The 23,258-nt window shown below is 43.0% G+C and overlaps 1 protein-coding gene across 1 annotated transcript; it reads right to left on the bottom strand.

Annotated features, from left to right (window-relative positions):
• Nucleotide 1: 1 nt before the first annotated feature.
• On the bottom strand, nucleotides 2–21,442 carry LOC141212759 (uncharacterized). Its single transcript, XM_073665068.1, has 7 exons — nucleotides 21,369–21,442; nucleotides 8,484–8,633; nucleotides 8,175–8,354; nucleotides 7,969–8,092; nucleotides 7,793–7,890; nucleotides 7,504–7,594; nucleotides 2–5,077 (listed from the first exon to the last, which is right to left on the bottom strand). The coding sequence occupies exons 2-7, from the start codon at nucleotides 8,559–8,561 to the stop codon at nucleotides 2,898–2,900; spliced, it is 2,751 nt and encodes a 916-aa protein (XP_073521169.1). The 5' UTR covers nucleotides 8,562–8,633; nucleotides 21,369–21,442; the 3' UTR covers nucleotides 2–2,897.
• Between the last annotated feature and the right edge of the window lie 1,816 nt (nucleotides 21,443–23,258).

Here is a 23,258-nt window from a genome sequence, read left to right as displayed (position 1 = left end):
AGGCAATTTGGGAAAATCTGAGAAAATATTATTTGCATAATAATTTGGAACACAGTGTAGTCTCAAGAAGGTCTGAGACACAGAGTGAGTCTTTCAGCAGATAATCATTTAAGTTCCCACAGTTGAAGCCTTGGTGGAGTCAGGTATAGTCAGATAACAATATACAGGAGCATGATCTGACCATATAGCAGTCCCTATCAGAGATGTAGGTTGCCATGTAAGCAAGTGATGGCAATTTAATGAAAAGTCTCTATGGCAATGCATATTGAGTATAGGAGAATAATACGTATAATCCTTTAGATCTGGATGTTGTATCTTCCATACATCGACCAGTTGAAAAGACCGGAGCAGGTTTAGCAAAGCTTTTGGGTGATTTCGATTGGTGACTCCAGCCCAGGAACGTCTCTAAAGAAGGATCCAAGACAAAATGAAAGTCACCTTCAATGATGATAAGGTCCTACAGAAAATGCTTTAGTTTGTTTAAGTATTGACATCATGTCTTAATTAGGTCACAATTAGGGAGACAGAAGTTTGCCAAAGTCAAAATGTTGGAATAGATGGAGATCTTAAACCCATACACCCTCTCAGTGTCAGACAGTGTTTCTACAATAGTATGCGGCAGTGATCTGTGTCGGCCTATACTCTGCACCTTAGACTTCAAAACAGCATTTGTACTGTGACGCCAAGATGAATAATATCTGTTAGTAAACAGGGTACAGTATATGATCGCCTCTAAAGTGGGTCTCCTGAAGAAGGAGAAAATGAACGTGTTGTTTATTCATATGATAAAACACTTGAGCTCCTTTCTCTCGAACATTAAGTCCTCTGACATTCAATGAACGAGTTTTGAGTTGTGTTGTGTTGTATATGAAAAAAAAGGAGGAGGAGAGAAAGATTAAGAGCAAAGAGGAGGTATAGATGGTAGAGAGTAACGTCTACCTCTCAGTGGCCAAGAGGTATAGATTATGAATATATCGAACACCAGGAAATTACGAAACAAGCAGATCCCAATGCAAGTCCCTAACTGAGGGTTGTCTTTACAGGCGTAAGTCAAACCTTTAGTCCTAGGGTTCCTACTAGGGGGAACCATAGAATATATAGCGAGCAAAGTAATACGGCCTGATATTACAGTAATATAATGTGAACTCAAATTAAATGGCGTTCTAAGATATGAACTGAAACATTCTGTATAGTGGAAGAGTGGCACCTAAAACTCTATTTAGATATATCTTATTATATTCTGAAAGAAATAAGTACGCATCTGCAAACTGTCTCTCTCATCAGGGAAAAGAAGATTCATTTCAGGAGCTCATATGATTGGCAGGTTCCTTTTCCGTCTGGGTGCATCACCATTAAATTCCTGATCCATTGAAAGCCTTCTGTGAGGTGCCGAAACTCTGTGGCAATGGTGGAGAAGGTGGCCAGTCAGATATATGAATTCTGGGAATGTCCAGGACATCACAGAATGGTCTCATGTCGCTTTGATCTTTCAAAGTATACAATGTACCATTTTTTTCGGACTTGCAGCTGGAATGGGTACCACAGGAGTACATCAGACCATTTTCCTAGAGAGTATCAAGTAGTGGTTTCAATACCCTTCTTTGAGCAAGTGCCATTCAGGATAGATCTGTGAGCAATTGTATGCGTTTTCCATTGAAATCACCAGGACCCAAATCCCCTGCTTTCCTCACAACGGCCTCTTTTACATTGAAAAAATGTATGTGACCGATAATGTCCCTTGGACGCTCAGGATCTGGGCCATGATTGCCTAATGTACGGTGCGCCCTGTCGATCTCCAGCTCCTTATCAATAGGGTCACCAAGGATATAATTGAACAATGTCCACAGTGTTGGCATAATCGCTTGTGCATTGATGATTTCAGGATATTATTGTGATTTTCTTGGTCATCAATGATATTAAAGAGACTGTTTATTTGCTGGCTGTGAAGATCCAGTGTTTGTTTCTGAGCATTTTGATGGCCACAACTTGTACGACATCATCCTCTTATCTCTGTACCTTGTCAGTAAGCTGTGATAGGCTAGAAGTGAGGGGACGTATTTCAGTTTTGTACGTGGTCTTCAGCCTTTGTATATATTGCTCTATCTCTTGTTTACTAGGGATAGACGGAATATGAAATACAAATCAATTATGGCTTTCCCCATATTAAAATCCCTGTGGCTGGGGGAGTATATTTCCCTGTGCAGCAAGCACTGCTCAGTATGTGGGCTTTGGTGAGAATACAGGGAGATTTGTGGAGATGTTTTCTTGTGAGGCCTACATTAAGAGAGAGGTTGGTGCAGGACTTACAGGCTTGAGCTATCTGGCATCATGAGGGTTAATACTGCTTCTTTTTCCAAGCTGAGATGAAGCAGTAATGGTTCCAGAGCAGGATGATAAGACTTTCGATAAGAAACACTGCATACCAGACATGCTGACGGAGGTGGAGGACCTCAGATTAACCTCAGATCTCTCGTCTTTCTTTCCCATATCGGACGTCCTGTTTAAGGCTGGAAATTGCTTATAATTCCCCCAGGAACACGGTCTGAAGAGAGTGCTCTCATTGCTATGTCCAGGCCATGTCTTTCCTGTTGATTTTCAATACGTACAGTACGAAGGCGGTGTTGATTGGGAGCAGGATTGTGTGATGTAATAACCTTATGTGAGCCCCAGAAACGCGAGTTGTGACACCAATGGAACGGCGCCACAACGGGAGGTGCGTATGAGTGTTTTTATTTTAAAAAGGCCAAACATGAGGAATGAGAAGGAGTTGTACCAATAGAAGTGGAAAACCTCTTTAAGAAGATACAATTTTTGGTTAGAATTTAAATAGGCTTCTCCCCTGTGTGACTTCTCTGAAGTTTATTAAGAGTTGATTTCTGAGTAAAACATTTCCCACATTAAGAACATGAAAATGGCTTCTCACCTGTGTGAGTACTTTGGTGACTAAGAAGTGAGTATTTCTTCACAAAACATTTTCCACATTCTGAACAGGAAAAAGGCTTCTCCCCTGTGTGGGTTCTCTGGTGTATAACAACATCTGATTTCTGGTTAAAACATTTGCCACATTCTGAACAGGAAAAAAGCTTCTCCCCTGTGTGAATTCTCTGGTGCTTAACCAGATTTGATTTCTGGCTAAAACATTTTCCACATTCTGAACAGGAAAAAGGTTTCTCCCCTGTGTGAGTTCTCTGGTGCTTACCCAAATCTGATTTCTGTTTAAAACATTTTCCACATTCTGAACAGGAAAAAGGCTTCTCCACTGTGTGAGTTCTCTGGTGATTGACCAAATCTGAATTCTGGTTAAAACATTTCCCACACTCTGAACATGAAAAAGGCTTCTCCCCTGTGTGGGTTCTCTGGTGGCTATCAAGAATCGCTTTACGGTTAAAACATTTACCACATTCTGAACAGGAAAAAGGCTTCTCCCCTGTGTGAGTTCTCTGGTGATTGACCAAATCTGATTTCTGGTTAAAACATTTCTCACATTCAAAACAGGAAAAAGGCTTCTCCCCTGTGTGAGTTCTCTGATGTCTGATAAAACTTGATTTTAATGTAAAACATTTTCCACATTCTGAACAAGAAAGTGGCTTCTCTCCTGTGTGGGTTTTCTGGTGGTTATCAAGATGCACTTTCTGGTTAAAACATTTCCCACATTCTGAGCATGAAAAAGGCTTCTCCCCTGTGTGAGTTCTCTGGTGGCTATCAAGAATCTCTTTACGGTTAAAACATTTCCCACATTCTGAACAGGAAAAAGGTTTCTCCCCTGTGTGAGTTCTCTGGTGCTTAACCAAACCTGATTTCTGGTTAAAACATTTTCCACATTCTGAACAGGAAAAAGGCTTCTCCCCTGTGTGAGTTCTCTGGTGGCTATCAAGAATTGCTTTACGGTTAAAACATTTCCCACATTCTGAACAGGAAAAAGGCTTCTCCCCTGTGTGAATTCTCTGGTGCTTAAGCAAATCTGATTTATGGTTAAAACATTTTCCACATTCTGAACAGGAAAAAGGCTTCTCCCCTGTGTGAGTTCTCTGGTGATTGACCAAATCAAATTTCTGTTTAAAACATTTCCCACATTCTGAACAGGAAAAAGGCTTCTCCCCTGTGTGAGTTCTCTGGTGCTTAAGCAAATCTGATTTCTGGTTAAAACATTTCCCACATTCTGAACAGGAAAAAGGCCTCTCCCCTGTGTGAGTTCTCTGGTGATAGACCAAATCTAATTTCTGGTTAAAACATTTTCCACATTCTGAACATGAAAAAGGCTTCTCCCCTGTGTGGGTTCTCTGGTGGCTATCAAGAATCGCTTTACGGTTAAAACATTTCCCACATTCTGAACAGGAAAAAGGCTTCTCCCCTGTGTGAGTTCTCTGGTGATTGACCAAATCTGATTTCTGGTTAAAACATTTCTCACATTCAAAACAGGAAAAAGGCTTCTCCCCTGTGTGAGTTCTCTGATGTCTGATAAAACTTGATTTCAATGTAAAACATTTTCCACATTCTGAACAAGTAAATGGCTTCTCTCCTTTGTGGGTTTTCTGGTGGTTATCAAGATGCGCTTTCTGGTTAAAACATTTCCCACATTCTGAGCATGAAAAAGGCGTCTCCCCTGTGTGAGTTCTCTGATGTCTGATAAACCTTGATTTCTCTGTAAAACATTTTCCACATTCTGAACAAGAAAATGGCTTCTTCTTTGTGTGACTTCTCTGGTGATTAACAAGATTTGATTTCTGATTAAAACATTTCCCACACTTGAAACAAAAAAATCTTTTCTCCGCTGTGTGAATGTTTTGATGTATAAGAAAACTATTTCCATATTCTGAACGTGAAAATGGCTTCTTTTCATTAGGAGTAGTTCGTTTTTTAATGCTTATTTTGTGTCTTTGATTTCCCTTAGTAGTCGGTAATGAATCAGAAGACAGGATCTGTTTCAAAGGATCAGTTGAAAGATCTTTGCTGTGAAGGGATGATGGTAAATCTGGAGTAATGGCATTCACTTCAATTGTATTCTGTGAGATCTCAAGATCGTCTGATTTAAAAATTGTAGATGTCAGCTGTCCGTCTGATCTCCTGGTACAGTCATCTGCCAAGAATAAAACCAATTATTATTTTTGAATAAAATATTCTTGAATTATATATTTTTTAACATTTCTACTTAAACTGTAAAATAGCAACTCATGTAAAAAATATTGAATTATTCACCAAGAAAATTACAGTTCACAGTGTAATAGAAAACTTCATAGCAAGACCCAGTAGAGCGTGATGTTCAACTGTTTGTTCATTCAGTCTCCCAAATATGGAATAAAAAGCCAAACAATGTTATATAGGCAAAAATAATACCAATAAAAATTTCTACTCATCTCACAAAAAACAAGTCCCCACTCAGGTCCATCATTTGTCAGTGGAAAAACAGAGTTTTTCACATGATTAGTGGCTCAAAGGCTCTTGAAAAGCAACGTTGTTTCTAAAAACCAATCCAGCAATATTCGCTCTCCCAAAGTCAAATCTCCCCCTCTCTTCTGAGCCTTGCAGGGTGCCTTGGCATTACTATAGCGAAAAGAACCCACTTAATTTACAGTGTGTGTCTCCTGGAGCACAATCTGGGCACTATGTGTTGGGCAATAAAATGGCATATTTGTAATTTTCACTTTGAAACATCTACTGTGTGCTAATTTTCGGAAAGTGACTGTGGAGTCAAAGTAGTGACAACTTCTTAAGATTAATTCATTGAGGGTCATAATTTTCAAAATGGAGTCAATATATGGGAATTTCTACTGCTCTGATTTTCTGACATTTTGTATGGTGTGGTGTGTCCCATATCCTCTGAGACCTGCTCCTGCGACGTCTGCTTCTGTCACCAGGTGCTGTCCTATTTATTCTGCAGGCGGCGCTGGTGATTGAGAAGACGTCGGGACCAAAAGTTCTGGGCGGCACAGGCTCTGTCCAGCCACTTAGATTAGTTTGCATGGAGCCAGTAGTACCATCCAGTCTGGCGGTATGGGTGTGTGTGCTGTTCAGCTGAAGTAATCTGCTCCCTACTTCTGGCAATTGGAAAGCACCGCACCCTACTAAAGCTGGAAGCATATTGCCGGAAGCTGCCAGATCCAGCCTTGTTCTCCTCTGGTTCAGGCCTCTGTGATCAGCTCCCGGCTTGTGCATTTGGTTCCTGTTGTGACCTCGGCCCGTTTACTGACTATTTTTGCGTATTCTGATTTTGTACTTTCTCTGCCCTCCTGGTTATGGCTACCGGACTATTCTTCTTCCCATATCACAGAACAGAACAGCAAGTAACACTATGGCCCAAGCCTAGGAGTATCTGCGTAAGTCCAGATCCATAAGGAAGGATTAAAGGGTAATGGGCAAAACTGTGACTATAGATAATAACACTGACTGAAATGATCAAGCTGAACAGTCTTCTTCAGTAAAAAAAACCTTTAGTCTGTAACTGTAACTACTAGGTAGTTAAAGACTCACATAGGTGAGGCAGGCCGATCCAACGCCAAATAAACTATCATACAGAATGAACATGTAAAAAAAATATAACAATAAAAATATGTGTTACATCCCCAACACCAATGTATGTACGAAGGGAGAAATCCAACACTAAACCGGAGATGCACTCATTTATGGTGGACCATTGGAGCCACTAGGAGTCCTGACCATAAGAGTAGAGAAAGTATTAGTGCCCCCATTTCAGGAGAGATTGTGCAGGAATCTGAATTCTTTAGGATTGAAAACATAATGTAATTTATGACGTTGAGTGAATCCATGAAACCAGGGCTCGAGCCATGCCACCACATCTCCTGCAGGCGTGAATAGATGTATATTACAGCCATCAGCCACGCACAGCTTAGAGACATATCATGGCACAGGTGTAATGTTATTTATGTAGTTTTATCCCAATCCTGCTTGAAGTTATTCAGTTTTAAAAGAAATTAAAAAGTCAGAATAAAGGGAAACTTTGTACAGAAATTCACAATTGGCCCTCACTGCACATTTAATATTGTCGATCATAAAAGTGAAGTTTGGCCAGAAAGACTGGACCTGGTCTTGTAGGGACCATATGAGCACATTCAGCAGCACAGAAGGGAGAGAAGGTAGATTCATCTAATAAGATATCAGGGATCTAGGAAGCCAACAGCATCATTACCCTCCTCTTTCTCTTACAGGCCCATCAGAATATTTTCCTTCAAGTGATTTTCTCACTTGTCAGCACATTCTACGTACGCTGTCATTTGGCTTTGTAGTTTACAGATCTGGGAATGTAACGGTCAGCGTCTACTAATCCCAGGGGGTAGGTGGATCCCCAGGTTGCAAGTTCTCTAGAAAAGGAGTTTTCAATGCCCAAATTCATTTGAACAGTTTTGGGTGGAGAAGAATGTTGTGGTCTAGAGGTAAAATGGTGATCACTCGAATGTGATATGGCCGGACAACACCACCGATAAAGCAGCCACAGCCGGTGACTGAGAAGAATCTGTGACTTCTCTGCATTTAGTGGTCACTACTCACCTGGGTAGTCATATGTAGCAATCTCCTCTTTACACTGCTCATCACCCCTCACATATGTCTCTGTAGTATTAATATGGGTCAGATCTTCACCCTGAAACAAATATTATAAAAGTCACAGACAGATGGAGAAGTCCCATCTATGATCAGCTCTAATCCTGTCATCTCCACCGTTCTCATTACACAAGTATAAAATATATAATACTGGTGGATAAAACAAGACTGAGCACAAGACCTTCACAGCCGTCTACACATCATAGGGGAGATCTCATGACACCTTCTCTCCATCTACCTGATGATCCTGAGGAACATTGGGATCTTCTTGTTTACAGTCCTGTGGAAGAAGAGGACGGGGACATCTCTCTGGTGTTGTCCTCTTACTGGATGGATCTGGAGGAAACACATACAGGACTGAATTCATTCTTTACATACAGATAATTATAGGCCGTGTGTATTTAGTCCTATTACCTGGTGATGTGAGGGGCTGGGGAACCTCCATCATGATGTCCTTGTACAGATATTTCTGTCCTTCTAAATACTCCCACTCCTCCATGGAGAAATAGACGGCGACATCCTGACACCTTATAGGAACCTGACACATACAATGATACCGTCATCCCCCGATCCCTCCATAGCATTACTGTATAATGTCCCAGCATTTCCAGCAGTGTCACCTCTCCAGTCAGCAGCTCAATCATCTTGTAGGTGAGTTCTAGGATCTTCTGGTCATTGATGTCCTCATGTATCAGGTGGTGAGGTGGAAGCTCCGTGATTGGGCTCAGGGGTCTTCCCCATCCCTCAGACACAGGGTCCTGACAGCACTCACTAGAGGTCTTCTTCACTACTGTGTAATCCTGGTTATGGAGAGACACATTAATAAATCTCACTACAGACATTTCCAGAGTCCTCACCTCTCCAGTTCTGTCCATCTGTTATTCCCATAGATAAGAATGATGTAATGTGACGTCATCAGAATCTCTCACCTCTCCAGTAAGCCGGAAGAGGATCTCTAGGGTGAGGTGCATTATCCGCTCCGCCATCTTGTCTCTATCCATATCCATCCTTGATAGGTGATTCAGAAAAATTCTCTTATATAGAAGATCTTCACTGAGAGGATCTGATATTGTAGAGACCTGAATGAGAAGATGATGAGCCGATATAACATCATAAAGAATTCTGTGTAATAATACAATTACTGGAGACAATACGGGAAATATATCAGGAGATAGAATGTGTAGATGTTGTGTTCTCTAGTTTTTATGGACTGGAACATAAGTTGAATTGCTGACTTAGACATCTCCTCCATACTTCCAATCACTGGCTAAGTTGGCCACTGCTTCAGTAAGAATCACCCAGAAACCCAAGCAGCAATGGTATTTTTATTATTTTACAACATTCTGCTTTTGTCCCTGACGTAGTAATAAAACCTTTATATTTTAGGCCCCAGACAACAAGCAGTTTCTTCCTCGGAGTCGGCAGCTGAATACGTTTCTTATAGACTCATCTTCCATAACGCTAATTCTCGTCATATACATTACACATGGCATGAGAAATAACAACTTCATGATGAGGACGACATCTTCATCTTCTAATACGGCTCTAGAAACAGATATGGCCAGAGTCCGTCACTGACTACATCATCACCGACCGTCTGTATGAATGTTTCCCATCTTTCCCAGGTTGTAATCTTTTATCACGTTAGATCTCATTTATAAGAGCGTGTGTGTAAGAACAAGACAGTTATTTGATGCTAATGTCTCCATGTACAGTGGTTTTTTCCTGGATATTATGTTTCCTTTAGCATTTTCCTGTAGGCTTCCATATATCACATGAAAAACACCAAAAAAAGAAAACCAAGTGTTAAAACATAAAATAAAATTGGGGATGGCGGCACTGTGGGAACATTATACTGTATGTGGGGGGATGGTGGTAATTTGGGAATATTATATTGTATGTGGGGAGATGGTGGGACTGTGACAACATTATACTGTATGTGGGAAGATTGCAGAACTGTGAGAACATTATACTGTATGTGGGGGGATGGCGGTACTGTGGGAACATTATACTGTATGTAGGAAGATGGCGGTACTGTGGGAACATTATACAGTATGTGGGAAGATGGCGGTACTGTGAGAACATTATACAGTATGTGGGAAGATGGCGGTACTGTGAGAACATTATACAGTGTGGGGAAATAGAGTCACTATGAAAGCATTATAGTGAGAGGCTTAATGACGGCAGTGGCTCCTGCGACCGACCCCTACTTCAGCTGGATGTGTTCTTGGACTGACATTAAGCTGAAGTGCCACAATACACGCTGCTGACCAATCAGAGGCCAGCAGCTGACATCGGCATGTACGCCATTAGGGGGCGCATGGAAGTAACATCATGCTCTCCTGTCGCTTGCAGCTGAAGTCAGCGGCAGCTCCAGAAAAAAGACACCGAGCGGCGAGGGAGCAGAGGGAAGGTGAGTACAATGTTTTGTTTTCTTTAAATCAGCGAGTACACGGTGCCCTTGGCCATAATACTACATGTAAGAGTGTGGGCTGTGCATTATACTACATGTACGGACTATTGGCTGTGCATTATACTACATGTAAGAGTGTGGGCTGTGCATTATACTACATGTATGAGTATGGGCTGTGCATTATACTACATGTACGGACTATTGGCTGTGCATTATACTACATGTAAGAGTGTGGGCTGTGCATTATACTACATGTAAGAGTATGGGCTGTGCATTATACTACATGGATGACTGTGGGCTGTGCATTATACAATATGTACGGACTATGGGCTGTGCATTATACTGCATGTACGAACCATGGGCTGTGTATTATGCTACTTGTACGGACCATGGGCTGTGCATTATGCTACATTTATGGACTATGGGCTGTGCATTATACTACATGTATGGACTATGGGCTGTGCATTATACTGCATGTATGGACTATGGGCTGTGAATTATACAACCCCTGGCAAAAATTATGGAATCACCGGGCTCGGAGGATGTTCATTCAGTTGTTTAGATTTGTGCCATGTCTGTGATCAGCTTTTTTTCAACAACATTAAAGTCATTTCAAATGGCAACTCTATGGCTTTAAGAAACACTAAAAGAAATCAAGAAAAAAAATGTTGTACTCAGTAAGGGTAATTTTTTTCCAACCAAGCAGAGGGAAAAAATTATGGAATCACTCTGTAAATTTTCATTTCCAAAACTAACACCTGCATCAAATTAGATCTGCTCGGGGCGTGGCCTGGCTATGGAGGAGTGAAGTCGCAGGGTTGTTTGCTCCCGTCCCTGGCCCAGCTTCGGGGCATGCCTACCACATCAAATCGAGCCAAAATACTGCCAATGCCAGCAAAAAAGAAACGGAACATAACACAGATCAGTGTGAGTACCCAGCGGGCCTCTCCAACCAACATTACACGCTATCTGAGAAGCACTGCACCTGCTTCTCCTGCACAAGCGGGATCTAAGATGGCGTCGGCGGGCCCTGTACAGTGCTCCTCGGCTCCTGCATCGGAGCCTCTGAGCCCACGTGGTAAACGCTCCCCCACATCAAGATCAACAGACCAGGCGATACCTTCGTCGGCGGAGGACTCTCAGGCGTGGGAGAACACGGGAGGCCTCACCGTCGCAGCTACGGAGGACTCCCCCCAGTCCAAGATGGCGGACCCTGGTTTCGCGCCTCCGGGATTCAGGTGCGTGGTGGGGGATAGCTCCGTGCTCCAACCCCCGGACACTTCAGACTCAGCAGAGCTTACCTCTGCTGCAGGTCCGGACTTACAGAGACCCCAATGGTCCACTGATGACCAGAGATCCCCTGAGAGAGGCTCCTTCCCCACATTATTACGCTCTCCCTCTCCTGGCTGCTCAGAGGAGAGCCAACAGGATGATTTATCTCAGCATGAGGCAGTGTGGAGAGATCTCAAAGCTCGAATACGAGCTATCCCAACCAGGGAGGACATGGAGTCCTATATGTTCAGACTGGAGTCCTCCTACAGAGCTGAAACTGCTGCCATTAGAGGGGACATGCAAGAGTTAACAGAAAAAGTGTCTGCTGCTGAGTCACACACAGCATCCATCGCCCAACAAGTTAAATCCCATGAACAAACTTTGTCCTCCCACTCATACCAACTGGAATACCTAACAGATTTGATAGACGATATTGAGAACAGAGAAAGGCGCAATAATATTAGGATTAGAGGACTTCCAGAGACAATTGAACACCATAAATTGGATGAGACACTACGCCATTTGTTCAACTCTATTCTGGGTTGGCTCTTAGAGAGTGAGTTGGAGTTAGACAGGGCCCATAGATCCCTGGGTCCCAGACCCTCTGACATGTCAAAACATCGAGATGTGATTTGCCGGGTTCATAAATACAAAATCAAAGAAAGCATCTTAATAAAGGCCAGAAAAATGAATTCTATTCTATATCAAGATCATCCTGTACAACTCATGTCTGATCTATCACGTCACACACTTCAAAAGAGGAGGACTTTAAGACCTCTATTAGAGGTTTTGAGACAGCAGAACATATTATATTCTTGGGGTTTCCCTTTCCGCCTACAAGTCCGCCATTCTGGGGTTTTACATGTGGTACGCTGCCCTGGAGACATCCCGGCTTTTGTTAAGGGCTTGGGGATCCCCCACGTATCTATATCATCAGAGGATTGGCCAAGTCTCCCAGGAGGCCCCAAGTCGGATCTCAATCCTCAATCACAAAAAGTGACAAGAAACAAAGCCAGAGAAGAATCTAGAAGAGAGATCAATAGGAAACACGTTCCGCATCCCCCAGATTGAAACGTCTCTCACAAAAAGGACCTGTGGTCAATTCTCTAGCCCTCAGTGCTAGTCAAGCTGGTGAAAGACATTAGAATGTTATGTTCCTCTAAAATGTTGGTGAAAGACATTAGAATGTTATGTTCCTCTAAAATGTTCTCAACGTAGAATATAGTTGATATTTTGAATACCTCACGTATGTGACTGGTTATCAGTGACAAAACTGATTGTACTATGTCAATAGTATTCAGTTCTTGGGAGGTACAGATATTATCTCACAAGGTTATGTGATATATTGATTTGAGATTTAATATAGTGATAAGCAGATGTTAATCTATGACAGTTTTTGGCTGCCTTTATATCAAAGTTTTAGTACAAAAGGTTTGGCCTGTTGTTTGGGCTTGGGGGGGACGGCTCCTCGGTAGAAAGCCCATTCTCTCAAGGGGTTTACACACTGCTGGCATGTGTAAAATAGACTCATCTCCCCTCATCAGATTGTTTTCTTTATTCTAATTTTATTTTTGTTCCCCTTTTGCTTTCTCGTCCCTTTCCCCCACCCCTTTTTTTTTTTTCTCTCTACATATTTTGTACCTTTTTTCTTAATTTTCGTCTCCTATCTCACCCCACCCCCTTCCTCACCCTTGGTAATCATGTCATCTTTTAAAGTAGGTTCATTGAATGTAAGAGGCTTTAATGTCCCACAGAAACGTTCTCAAATTTTATACTCTATGCACAAACAAAAAGTTCAGGTTCTTATGTTACAAGAGACGCATTTTAAAATGGGGCATGTGCCTGTTCTTGGTGATAGGTATTATTCTCGATGGTTTCACAGCACTAATATGGATTCACGCTCTAAGGGTGTATCCATAGCCATACACAAATCGTTGGCTTACACTTTCATGGATTCTCTCATTGATGATCAAGGCAGATATGTGTTTTTAAAACTTAAAATAGCGGAATCAATATATACAATAGCAAATTGGTACCTCCCTAACAAAGATCAGATCCCCACGTGTAGGTCCTTTTTAACATTCCTCTCTGAATTTGCAGAAGGTATTCTGATTGCAGGTGGAGACTTTAACTTCACATGGAATCCCGCGCTAGATTCATCCTCAGGAAGGGGTGTTGTCCCTTCGAGAAGGCTCCGATCACTGAAGCGGGCCATCCATGCCCTCAGATTGACAGACGTTTGGCGAATCTTAAATCCTCAGGGTAAGGATTACACATATTTTTCTCCTGCGCATGGTTCATATAGTCGCATTGATTTCTTCCTGTTGAGTCATCACGCTCTTTCTTTAAACCCATCTGCCACAATAGGCGACATGTTGTGGTCTGATCATGCTCCAATTTTTCTATCCCTATCTATTCCTTCCTCTGTCCGACGCTCGTGGACATGGAAAATGAATGATCACCTTCTCAAGGATAGTATCTGCATGACAGAATTAAAAGATTCTATTGATTCTTTTATGCAAATTCACAAAACAGATCAGACCTCAACTCCTCTGCAATGGGAAACTCTAAAATGTGTCATGAGAGGCGTGTTGATTAAACATGGTTCAAGACTCAAAAAAGAAAGAACACAGAGGGTGAATGACCTGTTGAGACAGATACACATATTGGAGATATCGCACAAACATACATTGTCACCTAATACACTTGCAGAACTATCAAAAAAAAGGAATGATCTTAAGATCTTGTTTGAGCAAAAATATATAAGACACAGGGAGCAAACTAAAAGTTTTTTTTATGAATCGTCGGATAAATGTGGACGGGCACTCTCAAGATTGCTTCATCCTCGTTCTGCGGCAACATACGTTCCATATATCAAGAAACAGAATGGGGGGGATGCCCATAACCCTACAGAAATTATCGAGACATTTCGCTCATACTATGAGAAGTTATATAAAGGGCAATATTCTGATCTCTCTCCCTGTGACCTAACTGCCCGAATTAAAGAGTATATACAGGATACTTCTTTACCATCTTTAGATAGCCAGGTCTCTGGGGAACTGGAAAAAGACATCACGGAGGAGGAGGTCAATCTTGCTATTTAATCTACACCATCTGGTAAAAGTCCTGGCCCAGACGGATTTACCCCAGCATTCTATAAGTCCCTGAAAACTCAACTATCCCCTATTATGCATAAAACATTTAACTCACTAAATGATAAGACGTGTTTCGTCCCCCAATCAGTGGAAGCTCATATTAGTATCCTTCCTAAACAGGGTAAAGATCTTACAAATACGGCTAATTATAGACCCATATCATTAATAAACGTAGACATTAAAATACTCTCCAAAATTCTAGCAGAAAGACTGGCCCCATTGTTACCCTCCCTTATAAACACAGATCAAGTGGGATTTATTCAGGGCCGAGAGGCAAGAGATAACACCATTAAGACCATGTTGCTAATCTCCAAAGCTAAAAGCAACTCCGTACCTATGGGCCTTTTATCTGTTGATGCAGAGAAGGCCTTTGATAGGGTTCATTGGCAATTTATGAAGGAAGCACTAAGCCAAATAGGCATTGGACCACGATTTTTACAGTTGATTTTCTCCTTGTATTCAGGTCCTACTGCCAGAGTTAGGGTTAATGGAACCCTTTAAGATACAAAATGGGACTAGACAGGGGTGCCCTCTTTCCCCCCTTCTGTACATGATAGTGATGGAACACCTGGCCAACGCTATAAGGAAAAATAGTAGTATTCAAGGGGTTAAAATAGGTACAAGGACTTATAAGACAGCATTATATGCAGATGATCTCCTCCTCTATGTATCTCAACCTCAGACATCTCTTCCTTCCTTAATGAAGGAGTTTGACAGATTTGGGTTCCTGAGTAATTTCAAAGTTAATTACTCAAAATCGGAGGCATTAAACGTGTCATTGCCACAGAGAGAGGTTAAACAGGTAATGGACAACTTCCCTTTTAAGTGGAAATCGGAGGCGATAAAATACTTGGGAGTGCTCGTTTCTTCTGATTTGTCAAAAATGTATGCGCTAAACTACCAGTCTCTCTTGGACCGTACATGTAAAGATTTACTAAATTACAGTAAACTGAGAATGTCCTGGTTTGGCAAAATGAATGCCGTAAAAATGGATATACTTCCCCGTTTTTTATACATTTTTCAAACTGTCCCTATCTCTCCCCCATGCAGCTATTTCAGCAGATTACGTACAGTATTAACTAGGTTTGTGTGGGGTAAAGGTAGACCTAGGATAAGTATGCAGACTTTAAACCACCCTAAAGCAGCTGGTGGAGCTGGATTTCCGAATTTTAAAACATACTTTCAAGCCTCTGCTTTGGGTCGCCTTCTAGACTGGCACTATAATTCTTTGACAAAGGGAGTTGTTGTTCCTTTGAAGCACCTTCCCTGGCTCTTCGCCTCAGACGTTTCCTCAATTGGAGGTTTATCTGAATTGACTAGGGGTACAATCAAAATTTGGCATGCAATTATGAAAAAACACTTTTCCTCTAGTACAATCAGCCCTCTTATGCCATTATTCTCCAATCCCTCCTTCCCTCCTGGATATTTGAGGGATTCTTTCATGGGATGGAGAGCTAGGGAGGATGTTCGCCTTCTGCAGATATTCGAAAATGGTAGATTTCCGTCATTCAATACAATACGAGATAGGTATCCGTCTAGAAAACTCCAGTAGTTGGAATATCTACAGTTACAATCGTTTTTATCGTCTAGGGGGGCAGCACCCCTATTCCAGTGTACACCATCTTCCTTTGAGAGACTGTTTTTGCAGGAATCTCCTCCCAACCATGTAATATCCATGCTTTATAATTGTCTGATAGGGGTAAATATCTCAGGAAAGCTTAATTTTCAACATAAGTGGGAACAGGAATTGGGACATATCATACCCTCGTCAGACTGGGAAAAAGGTTTCTTGTTTACACACAAAATGTCAGGTACAAATTATGCGCAGGAGAAAAATTTCAAAATTATGGCAAGATGGTATCAGTATCCTGTGAAACTCCACTCCATATTTCCGGCAACTTCAGACATGTGTTGGCGATGTGGAGTGGAAAAGGGATCTATGCTCCACATTTGGTGGGAATGTAGTCAGATCAAACCTCTGTGGGAAAAAACATTCTCCAACTATAACCTAATTACTGAAAATAGGGTTGAGAATTGCTCTGAGATAGCCCTACTTTCCATCCTGCCTTCATCGATTAGATCCCAAAAAAAAGATATCTTAAGATTTTGTTTAACAGCAGCTCGTGCGGTGATTCCACGTTATTGGAAGTCACCTCAAATTCCCCCAATCTCAGAGTGGTACAATGAAATGGCTTATATCTGCTGAATGAAGCAGCTTTCTGCTGATTTCAATGATTGTGCGGATAAATTCATGAAGATCTGGAGTGTTTGGATCTTGTTCCAAGACTCGTCGGAGTTCCACGGGCTATTTGGGTAAAGACTGATGAATAGGCGAATTGGATCCGGATTGGTGCTGGAGATGATTAGTGAAATTAAAATGGAACCTTAGCTCAGACTCCCCTGCCCCGTTCCCATTCATTAAACCCTTCTCTCCTTTCCTATTTTCACTTTCTTATTACTTCTTCTCCTGCTCTCCCCTCCCCACCTTTTTTTTTTTTTTTTTCTTCCGTTTTTGTACTGTTGATATTTGATATATGTTCTTGGTTCCATTGCTGGAACATATAAAAGTAAGCTTATACTGCTGGATAAAGGTGCTTCAGTCTTATAAGAAAAATAGTAAATATGTGAATATACAATTTTCTGACCGTCGAGACTGAGCACTGGCTTCTACTGATGTTAATTTTGTATGTTTATGTCTTTTCTTATTTCAATAAAAAAGAGATTATACTAAATTAGATCTGCTTGTTAGTCTGCATCTAAAAAGGAGTGATCACACCTTGGAGAGCTGTAGCACCAAGTGGACTGACATGAATCATGGCACCAACACGAGAGATGTCAATTGAAACAAAGGAGAGGATTATCAAACTCTTAAAAGAAGGTAAATCATCATGCAATGTTGCAAAAGATGTTGGTTGTTCACAGTCAGCTGTGTCTAAAATCTGGACCAAATACAAACATGGAAAGGTTGTTAAAGGCAAACATACTGGTAGACCAAGGAAGACATCAAAGCATCAAGACCAGAAACTTAAAGCAATATGTCTCCAAAACAGGAAATGCACAACAAAACAAATGAGGAACGAATGGGAGGAAACTGGAGTCAATGTTTGTGACAGAACTGTAAGAAACAGCCTAAAGGAAAGGGGATTTACATACAGAAAAGCTAAACAAAAGCCATCATTAACACCTAAACAGAAAAAAACAAGGTTACAATGGGCTAAGGAAAAGCAATCGTGGACTGTGGATGACTGGATGAAAGTCATATTCAGTGATGAATCGCGAATCTGCATTGGGAAGGTGATGATGCTGGAACTTTTGTTTGGTGCCGTTCCAATGAGATTTATAAAGATGACTGCATGAAGAGAACATGCAAATTTCCACAGTCATTGATGATATGGGGCTGCATGTCAGGTAAAGGCACTGGGGAGATGGCTGTCATTACATCTTCAATAAATGCCCAAGTTTACATTGATATTTTGGACAGTTTTCTTACCCCATCAATTGAAAGGATGTTTGGGGATGATGACATCATTTTTCAAGATGATAATACATCCTGCCATAGAGCAAAAACGGTGAAAACATTCCTTGAAACAAGACACATAAGGTCAATGTCATGGCCTGCAAATTGTCCGGATCTCAATCCAATTGAAAATCTTTTGTGGAAGTTGAAGAAAATAGTCCATGACAAGGCTACAACCTGCAAAGCTGATCTGGCAACAGCAATCAGAGAAAGTTGGAGCCAGATTGATGAAGAGTACTGTTTGTCACTCATTAAGTCCATGCCTCAGAGACTGCAAGCTGTTATTAAAGCCAGAGGTGGTGCAACAAAATACTAGTGATGTATTGGAGTGTTCTTTTGTGTTTTGCTTTTCATGATTTCATAATTTTTTCCTCAGAATTGAGTGATTCCATAATTTTTTCCCTCTGCTTGGTCGGAAAGAAATTACCCTTACTGAGTACCACATTTTTTTTCTTGATTTCTTTTAGTGTTTCTTAAAGCCATAAAGTTGCCATTCGAAATGACTTTAGTTTTGTGCCATGTCTGTGATCTGCTTTTTTTCAACAACTGAATGAACATCCTCCGAGCCCGGTGATTCCATATTTTTTGCCAGGGGTTGTACTACATCTACGGACTAAGGGCTGTGCATTATACTACATGTACAGACTATGGGCTGTGCATTATACTACATGTACAGATTATGGGCTGTGCATTATACTACATGGATGACTATGGGCTGTGCATTATACTGTATGGAGGATTAAGGGGAGTGCATTATACTTCTGTTATGGGGCCCCATCACTTCTATGTTCGCCCCTGGTGAGTGTAATAGTTTATTTTTTTCCATACACTAAAGAACAGAGGCAGAACGGGGGACATATACTAGGTTGAGGCCCAGGATAAAGGACATACATATACAGTGGGTACGGGAAGTATTCAGACCCCTTTACATTTTTCACTCTTTTTTTTTTTCAACATCATTGTTATTTTATTTTTCAAAACATAAATACATAACATACATCTAATCTGGTGCATAGAGAGGTCAGAGTGCCCGTACGCAGACTGGGTCTATATCAACTCTATTCACATATTTAATTGGTATAACAGTACATTTTTCACTCTTTGTTTCATTGCAGCCATTTGGTAAATTCTAAAAAGTCACTTCACTTCACTTCACTTCTTCACTGAAAAAAAACAGAAATGTAGAAATTTTTGCAAATTTGTTTAAAAAGAAAAACTGAAATATCACATTATTTAGTATTCAGCATTCAGCCCCTATGCTCAGTATTGAGGAGAAGACCCCTTTTGAGCTAGTACAGCCATGAGTCTTCCTGGGAATGATGCAACAAGTTTTTCACACCTGGATTTGGGGATCCTCTGCCATTCTTCCTTGCAGATCCTCTCCAGTTCCATCAGGTTGGATGGTGAACATTGGTGGACAGCCATTTTCAGGTTTCTCCAGAGATGCTCAATTGGGTTTAGGTTAGGGCTCTGGCTGGGCCAATCAAGAATGGTCACAGAGCTGTTCTGAAGCCACTCCTTTGTTAATTTAGCTGTGTGCTTAGGGTCATTGTCTTGTTGGAAGGTGAACCTACGGCCAAGTCAGAGATCCAGAGCACTTTGGAAGAGGTTTTCATCCAGGATATCTCTGTACTTGTCCGCATTCATGTTTCCTTCAATTGCAACCAGTCGTCCTGTCCCTGCAGCTGAAAAACACCCCCATAGCATGATGCTGCCACCACCATGTTTCACTGTTGGGATTGTATTGGGCAGGTGATGAGCAGTGCCTGGTTTTCTCCACACATACCGCTTAGAATTATCACCAAAAAGTTGTATCTTCATCTCATCAGACCAGAGAATCTTATTTCTCACAGTCTGGGAGTCCTTCATGTGTTTTTGAGCAAACTCTATGCAGTCTTTCATATGTCTTGCACTGAGGAGAGTCTTCCATCGGGCCACTCTGCCATAAAGGCCCGACTGGTGGAGGGCTGCAGTGATAGATGACTTTGTGGAACTTTCTCCTATCTCCCTACTGCATTTCTGGAGCTCAGCCACAGTGATCTTGAGGTTCTTCTTTACTTCTCTCACCAAGGCTCTTCTACCACGATTGCTCAGTTTTGCTGGACGGCCAGGTCTTGGAAGATTTCTGGTGGTCTCAAACTTCTTCCATTTAGGCTGTGTGCCCACGTAGCATTTTTCAAGCGTTTTTGATGCGGAATTTCCGCAGCGTAAACGCTTGAAAAACGCTTGGTAACACGCACCCCATGGTCCCCAATGGGATTCCGCAAGTTCTATGCACATGCTGCGGATTTTTCCGCAGCGTTTATGCTGCGTTCAAAAATCCGCAGCATGTCATTTAATTTTGCGTTTCCGCAAGCAGAATTGCCTTTGTTCAATGCATAAAAAACGCAAGGCAATTCCGCATGTGGAAAACGCGTGATAAACGCGCGAAAAACGCGCGATAAACGCGTGCGGAATTCCGCATGCGTTTTTCCGGGAGAGGACTTGCATTTATGCAGCAGAAATTTTCTGCTTCATAAATGCAACGTGGGCACATAGCCTTAAGGATTATGGAGGCCACTGTGCACTTAGGAGCCTTGAGTAATGCAGAAATTCTTTTGTAACCTTGGCCAGATCTGTGCCTTGCCACAATTCTGTCTCTGAGCTCCTTGGGCAGTTCCTTTGAGTTCATGATTCTCATTAGGTCTGACATGCACTGTGAGGTCTTATATAGACAGGTGTGCGCCTTGCCAAATCAAGTCCTATCAGTTTAATTAAACACAGCTGGACTCCAATGAAAGAGTAGAACCATCTCAAGGAGGATCACAAGGAAATGGACAGCATGTGACTTAAATATGAGCAAAGGGTCTGAATACTTATGACCATGTGATATTTAAGTTTTTCTTTTTAATAAATTTGCAAAAATTTCTACATTTCTGTTTTTTTTAGTCAAGATGGGGTGCAGAGTGGACTTTAATGAGAAAAAAATGAACTTTTTAGAATTTACCAAATGGCTGCAATGAAACAAAGAGTGAAAAATGTAAAGGGGTCTGAATAGTTTCCGAACCCATTGTATATATCAGGACGGGGGGAGGTCGAAATCTCGCAACGGGTCCCATCAGACCCTAATAATGCCTCTGATTGTACTGTGTGGGGGGATGGCGGTACTATGGGGGCATTACACTGTGGGGGCATCATACATCCTGCATAAGGGGCATAATGGGGGCATTACACTGTGTGGGGGCATCATACATACTGTATAAGGGGCATAATGGGGGCATTACACTGTGGGGGTCCTGTACTCTGAGAACAATACGTTTCCTCCCTTCCTGTCTCCATAGTTGGGTCATATGTATCTATTACAGGAAACAGAACAGAAACCTTATGATTCTCATAAAGGGGCAACACAAGACCCCCAAAGAGCCTCTGTGCTGAAGGGGTTAATGCCCCCTGCCCCAGTAATGGGGTCTCCACATACCTCCACCTGCAGAGCCGCCACCACATATATGGCTGTTGTGTGCACAGGAGCTGTGATGAGGTCACAGGAGGGGAGGAGTCAGGGGTCACATGATCAGGGGCCTCAGTGGATGCAGGACTCTGCTGTGCTGGTTGTCATGGTGCTGGATGAGCTGAAGTTTATGTGTGGGGTCAGGAGGGGTTTACAGTGTGGATGTAGCAGAGCCGCGTGTGTACGAGGTGTGCGGAGCGGAGCCGCGCGTGTACGAGGCGTACGGAGCAGAGCCGCGAGTGTACGAGGTGTACGGAGCAGAGCCGCGCGTGTACGAGGTGTATGGAGCGGAGCCGTGTGTACGAGGTGTACGGAGCAGAGCCGCGCGTGTACGAGGTGTACGGAGCGGAGCCGCGCGTGTACGAGGTGTACGGAGCGGAGCCGTGTGTACGAGGTGTACAGAGCAGAGCCGCGTGTGTACGAGGTGTACGGAGCAGAGCCGCGTGTGTACGAGGTGTACGGAGCAGAGCCGCGCGTGTACGAGGTGTACGGAGCGGAGCCGCGTGTGTACGAGGTGTACGGAGCGGAGCTGCGTGTGTACGAGGTGTTCGGTGCGGAGCCGCGTGTGTACGAGGTGTACGGAGCGGAGGCGCGTGTGTACGGAGAGGAGCCGCGCGTGTACGAGCTGTACGGAGCGGAGCCGCGCGTGTACGAGGTGTACGGAGCGGAGCCGCGCGTGTACGAGGCGTACGGAGCTGAGCCGCGCGTGTACGAGGCGTACGGAGCTGAGCCGCGCGTGTACGAGGCGTACGGAGCTGAGCCGCGCGTGTACGAGGCGTACGGAGCTGAGCCGCGCGTGTACGAGGCGTACGGAGCTGAGCCGCGCGTGTACGAGGCGTACGGAGCTGAGCCGCGCGTGTACGAGGCGTACGGAGCAGAGCCGCGCGTGTACGAGGCGTACGGAGCGGAGCCACGCGTGTACAAGGCGTACGGAGCGGAGCCGCGTGTGTACGAGGCGTACGGAGCGGAGCCGCGCGTGTACGAGGTGTACGGAGCGGAGCCGCGCGTGTACAAGGTGTACGGAGCGGAGCCGCCTGTGTACGAGGTGTACTGAGTGTAGCCACACGTATACGAGGCCTACAGAACGGAACCACCCGTGTACGAAGTGTACGGAGCATAGCAGTGCGTGTACGAGGTGAACGGAGCGGACCCGTGTGTGTACGAGGTGTACGGAGCTATCTGTCTGTCACCTTACACATGCCCTCCGTTCCTCCATAATCCAAATCTCGCACCGCAGTCTTAAATACTTCTCCAGTGCTGCGCCTGTTCTCTGGAATGCACTTCCCCTGACAATCTGACTGATACCTAGCCTCCACGTTTTTAAGCAAGCTTTAACCCCTTTCTGATGTGGGGCGTAATAATACGTACCTGGGCGTTATTGATCGGGTACGTATTATTACGCCCCGGCGATCGCCCGCTGTGTGGGAGCGATTGCCGCCGATTGTCAGCTGATTGTGACAGCTGACTCCCGTTACTATGTTTCAGGAGCGGTCCCGCACCGCTCCCGACACATTAACCTGGAAATGCTGCGATCGAAGTAGATTGCAGCATTTCCGGAGTAGGCAGAGGTAAGAGCGCCCCTCTTACCTTGGATCGGAGACCCCGTGCCATGATGACCCGATGTCATCTTGACGACATCCGGGTCACCAGGCATCAGGAAGTTAGATAGATCATGCATAGTGCATGATCTACCTAACTTCTGTCTGCAGGGCTGATAGCCTGCATAGCATAATGATGCTGCTGCTGCATCCCTATGCTATGCAAGTGATCAGCCTGCAAAAAAATGAAAGTCCCATAGTGGGACAAAGTGTAAAAGTGAAAGAAAGTGAAAAATATAAAAAAAAAAAGAAGAAAAAATAA

This window comes from Phyllobates terribilis, unplaced genomic scaffold, assembly GCF_046119375.1.
Source record: "Phyllobates terribilis strain yellow unplaced genomic scaffold, ASM4611937v1 Scaffold_184__1_contigs__length_3730660, whole genome shotgun sequence".
Classification (NCBI taxonomy): Eukaryota; Metazoa; Chordata; class Amphibia; order Anura; family Dendrobatidae; genus Phyllobates; species Phyllobates terribilis.
Note: the sequence above shows the minus strand (reverse complement) of the source record. Positions and strands in the feature narration are given on the sequence as shown.